Below are 12,683 nucleotides of genomic sequence, written 5' to 3'. Positions count from 1 at the left end.
CAGATCAATCCTCCCTCCCCGCTTGGGGTCAGCCCTGGAGCCTCCAGCCTCAGCAGCGGCACCGCGGCAGGGCCGGGCTGGAGCTCCCCACACAACCCGGTGTTGTCCCGGTGTTGTCGCAGAGTTGTCCCAGTGTTATCCCGGTGTTTGCCCAGTGTTACCCCGGTGTTTTCCCGGTATCGTCCCACTGCTACCCCGGTGTTATCCCACTGCTATCCCAGTATTATCCCAGTGTTATCCCAATGTTTTCCCGGTATTGTCCCACTGCTATCCCGATGTTGTCCCAGTGTTATCCCGGGGCCGCTCCGGGCGGGGCTGGGGGCGGAGCTTAACCATCGTACCACGCCTATACCACGCCCCTATATGCAGCTACCCAATCGGAGCGGGTGTGGTCACAGCGGGGGCGTGGCCATCGCGTGTTCCTTCCCGCCCTCACGCCGTCCTATTCCCCCCCCTGCCCCGCACGACGCCGCTGTCGCCGCTGTCGCGATGTGGCGCAGCGCCGGCCTCGCTGGCGACGCGCAGGTATCGCAAGCGGCCCGGGGGCGCTCGGGGCTGGCCCTGAGGCCGGGCCCGGCCCGGGGGGTCCATGCGGCCGTGGGTGCCCCGAGGAGCCGAAGGAGCGGGGGTTGTGCGGTGGTCCTGGGCCTTGCGGGGCCCTGAGGGGGCGGTGGCGGGGCCGCAGGGAGAGCAGAGCGTGGTGGGGGCTGTAGAGGCACCCTGGGCTGGGGGGGGTGAGTGGGGAAAGGGCTGGCAGTGGTTCCTCGCTGGGGGCTCTGCCCTGTTCGACCCCCCCGACTGGCAGGGAAGGGGGATTCCCGTCCCTGGGCTCACACCAGGCAGGACATGATGAGCTCAGGTGCGTTACTGGGTGACTTCAGCCCTGTGGAAGAACCCGGTGAAGTCAAATTTCCTACTTCAGGCACCTGCTGTTACTGTAAGGACGGGACAGAAAATTCCTGTTCTCTCCTGTCTGTCTTTAACATACTCCTGTAGTGCAGACAGATGTGGAGAAGCTGCTTGAACAGAGAGAATAAAACTTGTCTGCTGTAGCAGCAGTACTGCCAAGACCTGTGCTCTACAGTGGGAACTACAAAGGAGAATCTTCTCCTTGCTGTGTATTTGATATCTCAGCACCAATGATTCCCAGCTGTGGTTCAGCTTCTGGTTCAGCCTCTGCTAGTGAACAGAGCTATTTTTATGTACCAAATTTTGCTCTGTGCTTCTGAGGCATGCTGAATTCTCTCTGTGATTCATGGTTGCTGACACACAGATGGCATTCTTCTAAAGACTCCTCTTCCCATGTGTTGCTTCCATGCTTTCTGGAGACCTAGATGAGTGGAATTTTTCTAGAGTCATGTCATGTGGTGCTACTTGCCCTTATGAACCTTGCCATAAGCATATCCTAGATGCAACTTAGAGCTTGCAGTTCAAAATAAAGCAAAATCTTCCATACCTTCATTACATCTCTGAACCTGCAGAGGTAGGAGTGACCTGTCCCTAAACTCTGGATTTGAAAGACAGCTGGGAAAGAAATAGAGTAGGAAGCAAAACTGAAAGGAAATGTTCAATCTGAGGAAGTAGGGAAGCAGAAAGAATTGTAGGGAATGGGTGGAGAGGATGACTTCCATTTGTCTTGTGTGTCTGCTCTTGAGAGGACTGTGGGGATGGCACATTTCCAACCTGTTGGAGATGAGGTTTTGGTTTGTTAACCTTTTCCCTCTGGAATAAAATGTGATCCATAAAACATCTCATTTTGTCAGCACTGTAATCAGTGCAGTGCAAAGCAGTACTAAGGTATAACTTTGCTTTCTGAGAGCATTTTAAGTGATTGATTGTTGTAGCCAAAACATGTTAGAACTTTCTTTTTGTTGGTGTGTGTGCATCAGCCTTTTTAACATCCAGCAGAGTGCACATACATGTACATCAGAAATTGCACTTTATGGGTTTTTTTGCACAGAAATTGCTCTGTAATTTTAAAATTAAACCACATTCTGTTGGAATGTTGAATGAAAATTATTCTGTAGCTATAGTTTGGCAGGAGAGGAAGCTAGTAGTAAACATTTCTATCTTACCTTGGGATGAAACTGGGTTTAAACCCTGAGATTGGGTTGCAGATGGCTGCAAATAATTTTTGCTCTTCACAAAAGATAAATTGGTTTGAAAACTGTACAGTTTCCTCCAAAAGCGTTGTTGTAATTAAGGACCAGTATCTTGCAAATGTTTGAATTAATTAAAAAGCTGAGTAATCGTATCCTTTACGACAGTCATGAAACAACAGCTTGGTGTGTGCTGCTCACACTTTAAATTGGGAGTGTTAAATTTTGCAGCATTCCCAGATGCATTGCACACATTTTGGGTGAAGAAACACATGAAGAGAGGTAATGCTATTTACTTAAGGCCACAGTGGCAACAATTAACATTACAGTCAAAGGGTCAACCTCAGAGACTTTTGGGTTTGATTGCTGGATAGATCTTATTGAAAAGTTACAAATTGCTGAAATTATGTCATAGAGAAGAATATTTTTGTCCAAGAAAAGAAATTGAAGCAGAAAAGCACTACAGGACTGTAACAATGTCTTTGGTTGGTTGTTGGTTTGTTTTTGTTTTGCTTTGTTGTTTTGTTTCAGAAGGCTGAGACCAAAGAGGAATTTGTAAAAGTTAGGAGGAGGGATTTGGAAAGGCTGACAACTGAAGTTATGCAACTGAGGGATTTCTTACCCAAAATAGTAAATGGAGATATCCTGGGGACATTCCAGAAGCTGGATGCTATTGAATCAAGTGAGTAGCACCATCTTACAAGCTCTTGCAGTTTCTGCCAGAACTGCTTAGAACTAACTGTTGTGCTCCAGAAATAGCTGTAGAGTTTGTGGAGCTATTCCAGATTCAACTGTGTTGTTCAGTGACTGCTTCAGTAAATTAATGTGTTTGTAGTGAAGAAAATTACAAGCTGCCTTAGGAATAATCAGACATATCAAATTAATCTTTAAAAATATTTTACTGTGCATAAAAACATATGTAGTTCAGGCAGTAAGGGAAACTGCATGAGGAACAAAACGTGTTTTCCTTTTGAGAAAAGGCAAAAACATTTTGTTTTTCAAAAGGTGACTTTCACAGAAAAAAAACCCAACAAAATGATGGTAAACTATAAGTGGGTAAAAATTTGAAGGAAGAGTGAGTTAATCTTGTATTTGGCCTGTCTTGTTTTTTAGCTTGTTTGCTTTACTAATAAAAAGAAGATTCTGTAATAAAAGTCTTCTTATTGCTGTCCCCAAAGTCCATTCTTTCAATGTTGGGTTTCTCTGTGCATTATTTTTTTCAAAAATAACCCCACTCCCAACATGCCATCAGGGCCATATAAGAGTCAGCTCCATCCCTGGTCTGTAGCTTACCTGCAGCTGTGCAATTTACCTGGATTTGGTTTTCCTGACATGGAACAAACACTGAGACAGATTACAGAGTGTGTGTCTATTCTAGAATACCAAGTGATAAATAGAAAATTAATTTGCAGCAGGCAGCTAAGGAAAAGCAAGGCAGGGCCTCAAGGCCTGTGTCTGACAATGTCATATATTGGGGCAGAGCTTCCAGCTGCCTCAGTGATCCACTTTTTGGGGAGATCCTTCCATGTCTCAAGCAGTGGATAGGATCTGGAGGTGTTCTCTCTTGCAAGGCATCAGGGACTGTTTCCAGTTGCATTAAGTGTTCAAGATCCTCAATTAGTTTTTACCTTTTTGTCTTGAGATTCCTCTCACTGATCCTTCTTACATTCCTTGTGCCAGGCATCAAGGAGACACTGTCCATCCAGAGCAGGCTCATGGCATCAACATGGGGATTTTAAGACTCCTTGAAATGTTCTGCTGGCTGCCCAGAATTCTCTGGGTCCTCTAGGGCAGGACCTAGCTGAGACAGCTTTTGAATTCTCTGGAGTCTTTCTCCACTGTGGAGATTTCTCTTGTGGTGATGAGGTCATTTGTACATTTATTCAGGCTCTGGCCATTGTCTGCCCCTACAACTGGACAAGTCAAGTGGAGACTTTTTCTGCTCCAGTCTTCTCCTACCTCTGCAGCAGGAAATAAGGCAGACTGAAAGGAGGCTTTGGAGCATACAAATCACTAAAGGTTGGACATCATGGGGACACAAGCAGCCCTCACTCTCAGAATGGTGCTGTTTGCTACATACAGCCTCTTGGTGTGGCATGTGAAGCTCACAGGAGTCCTGGCTGCTCCTAGAGATATTTTTTTTCATGTTGTTCTTACAGAAGCCTAATGTGTGATTTGTATATCTCCAGACTTCATCAGCTGTTGCAGCAGAGTCTCCTTTCCCTCAAAAAGTGCAGATTACAGTCAGAGACTTTCAACATCTCTGACCCATTCAGTTGTGAGACTGGTGAAGTCTTGAACAGCTTTGAGAAACCTTGAGATCTTTGCACATTTCCCTGGTGTGTGCAGGTCAATGGGACACCCATTTTCTGTGGCTTCCCAGGGGTGATCTCTGAGATCTGAGCTGGCAATGCTCAGTGCAGCCAACACCTGCTTTTCAGGCTGCTGTCAGGACCTTCATTAAGATTTTTGCCAGGGTAGTTGTTAATTTCTAAAAGAGGGTTCTGTTTTGGTCTTATTACCCTTCTCAGGAAGAGTGCTTGGCTCCAGGAGTCTTAGGAATACAGCTGCAGCAATTTTTTGGTATTATTATGGATATGTTAGTGGAACTCACTCCACTTGGGAAGTGTTAAAAATAACGTTTAACCTTGATCTGGGATTTGGATCAGTAGAGTTGGAGTTCCATCACTTGTTGGCATTCACCCCTATTGTACTCAGTTCTCCACCTCCCAGAGCCTGGAGATCAGATCTCTGGTCCAGAAAGTCTCCTTGTATGACCTGTAACTTCCTGTGGATGAGACCCAGTCTGCCTCACATCTGAAATGGGGGCCTTCTTCTCTTCTTTCCTGTGCCCAGTGTCTGCTTTGGACTCTCTACCTTGGGAGCAAATGCCACTTCTTCCCAGAGTCTGATTTACTACAGCAGTGGTGAAGTTACATGTTTTTTTCTTTGTGTGAAGGTGCCATGTCAATTTTTTTGTTGCTCACCCAAGTTGGTAGTAGTGAAAGCTGCTTCTTTCTCTTGAGAGCAAAGGCACAGCTGGGAGAGCTGACTGGGCATAGCAGGAGAGTTTCCACAAATGAGGAACAACTAGAAATAAGTCTCTTTTCAGCAGCTTCCTTTTTGCCCCTTCTACATGAAACATTGTGACACCTTAGAGGATGTTGACACATCCTTCTTTCATCTGAAGCCCTTTAAAACCTCCAGGTTGCATTGTGTTATCACTCAGTAGTTTTTATTATTCCCCTTCTGGCTCAGGTTTGGTTCTGGGACCTTTGAAGTTTGCTGGTGAAGGATGTGGCATCTTTGTGTGTCTGCTGGCTGGATTCAGGTTGGATCCATCCTCTCAAAGGCTGGAAGTGATTCTTTTCCTTCTGGAGAGCTTGTCTCCTTGCAGGAACAGAGATTTTCACTGGATGAACTTGCCTGGCAAGGCTCTTGGCCTGCTGTAGGTAAGCAGAGCATGTTCTACTCCTGCTCAAGACATCTTGCTGTCAGCTTCTTAGGACTCACACCCACGTAGTCAGAAGTGAATGAATCTGAATTTTCTTCACTTGACAGAAGGGAAGTTTCTTGCCATTGACCAGAGGTATCCTGAAAAACTCAATTAATCCATTCCTCCCTTCATTCTTTTCCTTTGGACTGCAGATTGTAAAGAAGTGAGTTGCTCAGAGAGTGTGTCCTGGCCCAGAGATGTTTGTCAGCAGTGAACCCTTGCCTCGCCTCTTTGCTTTCTGCTAAAAAGCGTTGTTGGCTTGGAATCACACAAGGGCTGAGTGGAAATATGTTCTGCCTCTTCAGATAAATCAGCCACAAACAGCTTTTCTCCTTTTGTACAGGCTACTCAAAGCAATGTGTGTATACTTCAGATGATAAACTTGTCAATTAGGACCAAAACAGGAAGGTATTTATTTTCAAATCATGTAGAATTACTAAATGGAATGCCAGAAGCCAAGTCCTTTCTTTAATAAGGACATATTGGGATAATTTTTAATGACGTCTTTTTATGATAGAATTTGATACAATTTTTAGTAATTACATTTAAAAATGCTGTCACATGCTGGGGAAAGTATTCCAAGTATGTTAAGCTGTAGACCAAACTGTCATGTTCAAGGGTATGGTGTTTGAAGTGGGGTGTAATTTATTTTTTTTTAACTAACCAAGGTTACAGTAGATGCTGTTTGGATTTTACTTTTTGGAACTACTTAAACATGTTTCCTTTTTTCAGTACAAATACTAAGCATCCAAGAGTGTGTTTTTTTTAAAGTAAAATACAATACACACCTATCATTAAAACTGTCCTTCAAAGAGAATTTTTTTAAATAGGCATCATGCTGGTGAAATGGAATGCTTTAAACTTGATTTCTGTTCACTAAAATAAAGTGCCTAAATTAGAATGAATTTCTGATAACATCAGAAATTAATTTTATAAGGAAATAATAAAATTTGCTTGTAACTGACATAATGTTTAAATAGTTTATAATCATGGAATCACAGAATGTGTTGGGGTTGGAAGGGATCTTAAAGATCATCCAGTTCTAACTTCATTGCCCTGGGCAGAGACAACTTTCACTAGCCCAGGTTGCTTATACTACTTTATAAATACTGTTTTTAATATTTGGAATAGTTGCTTTTCATTCTTGCTATCCATGTAAGTTGTAAATTGTAGATTGAAACACTCACTTTTGACTACTGTTTGTATTTTTCTTATGTTTATAATATAGTCACTGACTTAGGTGAAATTTCACTCAGGGAGTTTTCATGGAAACCAACAGGAAAAAAAAAGTAGAAAACTGAGTAAATTTTTAAAAATCTTCTCAACCCTCAGTATTTAACAGCTAGATGTGATTCTTTTAAATCAGAAGTGTTGGTTTGCTTTCTCAGAGCTGTTACCACACAGCAGATTGTGAGATTCCCTTTTGGCCACAGGGAGGTGATCTCGCACAAGCAAACGGCTGAGGTGCCTCAGTAAAGTCTCACTTGGTGGATTTCTTTGCTTTAAAGCAGGCCCGATGACCATAATGTGTTCCTTCTTTCTTTTATCTGATTTATCCTGTCACAGGCCTGGAGAAGAAGGAGGAGGAGATAGAGCAGCTGAGAATGGATTGTGAACACTTCAGAGCCCGTTTGGAAACGGCCCAGGCAGATTGCATGAGAGAGAAGAAGGTAGATGTGCTGCCAGGATATTGATATCTGTGTGTTTGAGTTCTAATAACAAAAGCAGAAATTATACAATTTTCATGTCATAAAATGAATCCTCAGCCTCAAAAACAATTTGGGATTTCTATCCAAATAGTCATCCACATCCATATTAACATGTTGAAAGAAAACACTGGGTATTGGAGAAGATTGTGGCATAGCTGGAATCAAAAGGTCCTTCACAGAATCAGTTATTGTGAATTTAACATTGCTATTACATATTTGCAAAGAGGGCAATAGGAGATAGTTCCAGCAGTGCAATGTACAGAATGAAAGCAGCCTCTCTTGGTTTGCTGTGAGCTGTGTACCTTTGTTTAGTGTTAATAGTCTTTCTCAAAGCACCTATTGATCCAATTGCCATGTACAGCTGAGAGTCAAGGAGCAATTTCAGGGCTTCTCTTGCTCTGTCAATATTGTATTTAGTGATTATGAGAGGAGAGATTCTTAACAATTAAGGAATAGCAAAGACACTGGCTTTTCAGCCTGTCAAACCATTTGGGTTCAAATGATTCCCTGTGAGAATCAGTGGTGATTATTTGCTGCAAAAGTTCATTTCCTTGGAGCCACTTTCAATAGTCAGCAGTTGGGGTTGTACAGCTGGCATTTGCCAGCCTTGGGATTGCACAAGGACTGATGAACCACAAAACTTATTTCATTTTTGAAAAGGAATAATGAAGAGTGCAGAAATGCACTTTCAGTGCATATCTGTGTAGACAAAACACTCTGGAATGAAGTTTGGTATGATAGAATTGTCAATCTGGATATTCCTTATTTCAAAATAAATATCTTCTGGGATAGATGTTGCAGTTCAGCAGTAGGTACAGAGTTCATTTTGCTGTGCACTGAGGTCTTCGGTTGCAGGATAAAAATCCCTGTAAAATTGATTGCTGTTGCTTTAGATATTCATGAAGCAAGTCCCACCCATGATTCTTGTTAATTGTACAAAATAAAGGGCAGGTGGTTTGAGTTTATGATTTCTTTTGGATGAGTTTTACTTTAAGCATGGATAGTTTCCTAGGAGCAGTTATTTTGGTGTTTCTGCTCAAAGCTCTTCTCTTCGTGTCTTTGTTGTTGTGCAGTGTGTGGCAGTTGTGTGACTGGGTTCTGTTAAATGCCAGGAAGGTGTATTTCAGTGGATTGTGCTCATGATGTTGTGAAGGCCTTCAGCTTTCAGGATACAACAAGATGGTGTGTGTATATGAGTGACTTTTGTTCCTGTTAATCACTTTTCTGGTGTTTTTCATTTGGTTGCTGTTCTGCTCTAGGCATCCTTGTGTAGAGTTTCTGAATTATTTTCTACATATTTATCTTCTGAAGGAGAAGAAAATTATTCACTGAAACAAACATGGAATAAATGCATTTCTGGTTGAGCAGTGTCCTTTTCTGAGGCCGTCATAAATCAACATTTTGCATTCCAAATTCTCTGTGCAGAGCTGTATCACTGGTTAGGGAATTGCTGTGCTTTCTGAACCTGAGCAGAACTTGAAGTGCAGATGTTATTCTTGGCTGATGTCTCCTTTGTCTGTCTTTTTGCAGTTCCATACTTGGGCACTGCTGTGTTCTTGTGCCTTGACCTTTTCCTGAAGGTGGTGGTGTTGCATAGCACAGGGATTACTGGGTGGTGTGAGCTCTTAGGAGTGTTGCTTCCAGCCAGGTTATTTGCTTTTGCAGGCTCTGTTTATTTTCCTGGCTCTTGCATGTACTATTTTGTTTTCCTTGCCTCATTTCTTTGTTCTGAAGTTGCTTTTGATCTATTAAAAATTCTGGCATTTTTTCTGCTGGCTTTGCATGCTTGTTGGGGGATCTAGATGTGGTATTACTGGGTTTTATGTCTTACTCAGTATTAGCATCCAAATGCAAATAAAATGTATTAAAGATACATTTCCCTAAGACTAGGACAGTGTGAAAAAGACAGGGAGAATATAGGGATTAGGCAGGAAGATGCCTGAGGACATTTTGTGGATGCACATGGTGGCAGAAAAGCTGATAGACCTGGCAGTGAGTCATGTAAAAGATGGAATTTGGCTAATTTGCTTAAAAACGGTCAAAGTATTAAGAAATAAGAGACTTTTCCTGGGAGTTTCTGCCTATGGAATCAGCAGCAAGTGTCAGTCTTTTGCCTGTATGGGTGAGAGAGACTCCAAAGAGTAAATACACACAAAAGTCTGCTTGAGAAATGAAACTTGAACTTTACCAATCCTCATCTGTGTGTTCCATCAGCAGCAGTGCCAGTCAGGCTGGTAGGTGTGATCAGGAGGTAGTTGGTGACAGAGCACACACAGCTCTGTACTGTTTGACAGCATATTAGGTAAATTTTCAGATGAGTTTACATTTCTATTCTTTACAAACCCTCAACATGAAGCATTGAGGTGAACCCCAAAACCAACAAGACACTTAAAATCTTGATGACAGTACATGGTTGAAAGTCTTGTTCTGTTTAGCTACTTTCAAAGTTGACATAGAAAAGATTCCTTCTCATTTCCCCATACTTCATCCTGACAGCCAAACACACTGGGAAGGCTGAGCTGAGGAAGGTGTTTCTGCAGTGAATTTGAAAATATCATGTCTGTAAAATGGGCAGAGTGAAATCCTTCTGTTTTTTGACATTGTGCAATCTGTGATTCTCTCTTAATACTTGAATTAGCATCATTTTCCTGGACTGGCTTTGGTCTTTCCTTTTTCCTTAATACCATCCTACCTGGAGTTAGCTGGGAGCCCCCACCCACGCAGAGACACAGAGTGCAGAGTCCCTGCCTTGATCTCCCTGTCTGTGCTGGCTCTAAACCAAGAAGTGCAGCAGCTTTGCCACTCCTGTGGCAGCTATTAGGAAGCCAGTGAGACCTACAGTCCTGCCCAATTCCATGATATCCTTCCAGCCAGCTTCTCATGTGATTGGAGAGAATTCTGCCAAATGGAGTTTGTGCTCTGGTTCTGTAGGGTTGATCTGCTCTCTGTTTATGCTTTATGGCAAGAACCACTTAGCAGCTCACTTAAGTGATCATAGAATCATTGTGCTGTGGAATGGTTTGGGTTGGAAGGGATTTTGGAGTTGTGTTACCTCATTCCAGCCCCACAGCTTTCAGTAGATCAGGTTGTTCAGAATCTCATGGATGCACAGTGGTGCCTTGGCTTTCTTGCAATGGAAGGTCCTCCAAACCTTAGGTGTGTTTTTTGGGACTCTGTCTTGCTTTATCACTGCTGCTCAGGACTATGCCAACAGAAAAGAGCTGGAAGAGACAACAATATTTATCCTAGATATCCAGCAACTCTTCCATGTTGGCTAAAACAGAAGCCTGTTTTGAAAAACAAAACAACCCTCCCCTCCTGTAAGATGTTTCCTGTATCTTTTGGAAGGTGTCAGGGAAGGCTGGCTCCTGATGCTGAAATCCCTTCTCTCCTGAAGAGACATGGAGCTGTTTGCTCAGGGGGAGATGTCTCCTGCCAGGCTTCTCTAGGTGCCACTCAGTCTCAGGGGGTCACTTGGTTTGACCTTGTGGACAGCTCCTGGTTCCTGTCAGCCTGCACTACTTAGAGACAGCTCAGGAGAGAAGGAATGTGTCTGCAACTGCTCTGGGTTACCCTCTCTTTTCAGAGACGGCCATGATTGTGTTTCTTGTTCTGTCCCTTAGCCAGAAACTTGGTGTGGGAGACGTGAAGTGCAACCAAAATTTCCTTCCGCTGTTCCAGGAGAAGCTGGAGCTGCGGCAGCAGCTGAACGAGGCCAAGCAGCAGCTCCTGCAGCAGGCAGAGTATTGCACAGAGATGGGAGCAGCAGTGTGCACCTTGCTCTGGGGGGTATCCAGCAATGAGGAGGCTGTGAAGTCTATTCTAGGAGGAGTAAGTATGGCAGGTGAATACTGACTCCTGGGAATGCCCCCAGGCCTTTAAAACAAGGACCTTTAAAATAAAGGCCTTGCTGTGGAGTACACTTTGAGGATGTATTTCAGAAACTGTCTGGACAGCAAAAATGTTTTCTGGTTTGCATGTTCTTTGGGAACCATCCATTCTCGTTTAAGAAAGGTTGGAGCTGTGAAGTGTTATGAACAAATGCAGTAATTATTTCTTTTGTTAACAAATGAGGGTTATCTGTTTTCCACCACACAGAGCTAAACTGAAGCAAGGCTACAGTTAGCACAATATCTTCATAAGCTAACAGAAGGAGAGAATAGTTCCTGGGCACATGGAGGAGTTTCCATGCCTGTAGAGAGCTTGGAGGAGCTATTTCTATGGAGAAAAGACAGATCCATTGATTCTTGACTTCTTTAAACCTTTCTGCTGCCTTAATACGTGAATGACTCTTGGAAATTGAGACCCTCAGTGCTCATGGATCTTATTAAATCATCAATATTAAACATGGGCAAGTAGACTATTAAAAAAAAACAACAAACAATAACAAACCACAAAACCAGAATAACAACAGTTAATGACAATGGTAATATTGCAGCTATCATGATTTCACTGCCAAGAGTAGCTGAGCTGATGGAATTAGGAGGGACTAAGGAAACAAGCCTGATAAAAATACGATTTTCATTCTTGACACAGCCAACATGAGAAGGAATTGCTGTATTTAATCTGAGTGAACTGATGCCACAGTTTCTTTTGGCTTGATTTTTCAGCAGCATGATGAACAGCTGAGTGAATAGGATTAGTTCATTATAGTAAGTGGTAAACCAATGTGTTTGTAAGAGTTGTTCTAGTTGGGTGTTCCAAAACACAATTACAACTTTATATATTGGATATTAGAAAGATGTACAGTGATGCCTTATTAATGATAACTTCTGATAATCCCAAATCCAAGCAGCAGCAGTTACTAGGAAAAACATCTGTAAAACACTCTTAAAGCAGCTAAAATTTAAAGAACAAGGCTGGTTGTTGAAAGCAGTCTTAAGTATTAATATTCAGTTGAATTAGTTAAAAACAAAACTGTTGCCTGAAGATTTGTTTGAAGGTAAAAACCCAAGTGTGAAGATGCAATACTTTTGGGGTTAGGTAGGTTTGAAATGCAAACTAGTAATTTCCAGCAGTCATTAAATCCTATTGAACTGCTGTACTTCTGGTGAAGATCAGAGCAACATTTGGGGGCATAATTTTCCTGGGATGGTGCATTTAACACTGTGAGAAACGTGGCTGGGCTTGAACCAAGACTCCCAGGAAAAGCATAAATGGATTGTGTGGCATTGTGTCAACCACAGATTGCAACTGGCAGTGAGACAGGTCATTAAAAGATGATGGAGATTTGTCATACAACATATTTGGTTTGGTTATTTTGGGACAAGTTGTACAGCTTGTAGCTTCTTCCCTCCTCCCCTGAGAAGGTGCTGTGAACTACGCAAATGCATGAGAACATCAAGGGTGCTTTGAAACTCTTGCTGATATTTAAGCACG

At 42.8% G+C, this 12,683-nt stretch overlaps 1 protein-coding gene across 3 annotated transcripts in view; it reads left to right on the top strand.

Annotated features, from left to right (window-relative positions):
- The first annotated feature begins 264 nt into the window (after nt 1-264).
- The window catches only part of HSF2BP (heat shock transcription factor 2 binding protein), a 32,347-nt gene continuing 19,928 nt past the window's right edge, over nt 265-12,683 (top strand). The window contains exons 1-5 of one of the 3 annotated variants that reach the window (XM_077171357.1): nt 265-525; nt 2,631-2,781; nt 5,358-5,551; nt 7,162-7,265; nt 10,986-11,135. In XM_077171357.1, the coding sequence (XP_077027472.1) occupies nt 5,395-5,551; nt 7,162-7,265; nt 10,986-11,135 (411 nt within the window). In that variant the 5' untranslated portion in view covers nt 265-525; nt 2,631-2,781; nt 5,358-5,394. The remainder of the gene's footprint in view (nt 526-2,630; nt 2,782-5,357; nt 5,552-7,161; nt 7,266-10,985; nt 11,136-12,683) is intronic. The other 2 variants (XM_077171355.1, XM_054655014.2) reach the window with 2 other exon arrangements.

This window comes from Agelaius phoeniceus, chromosome 2 (assembly GCF_051311805.1).
Source record: "Agelaius phoeniceus isolate bAgePho1 chromosome 2, bAgePho1.hap1, whole genome shotgun sequence".
Taxonomy (NCBI): domain Eukaryota; kingdom Metazoa; phylum Chordata; class Aves; order Passeriformes; family Icteridae; genus Agelaius; species Agelaius phoeniceus.
The sequence above is the reverse complement of the archived record's forward strand: the minus strand, read 5'-3'. Positions and strand labels throughout refer to the sequence as shown.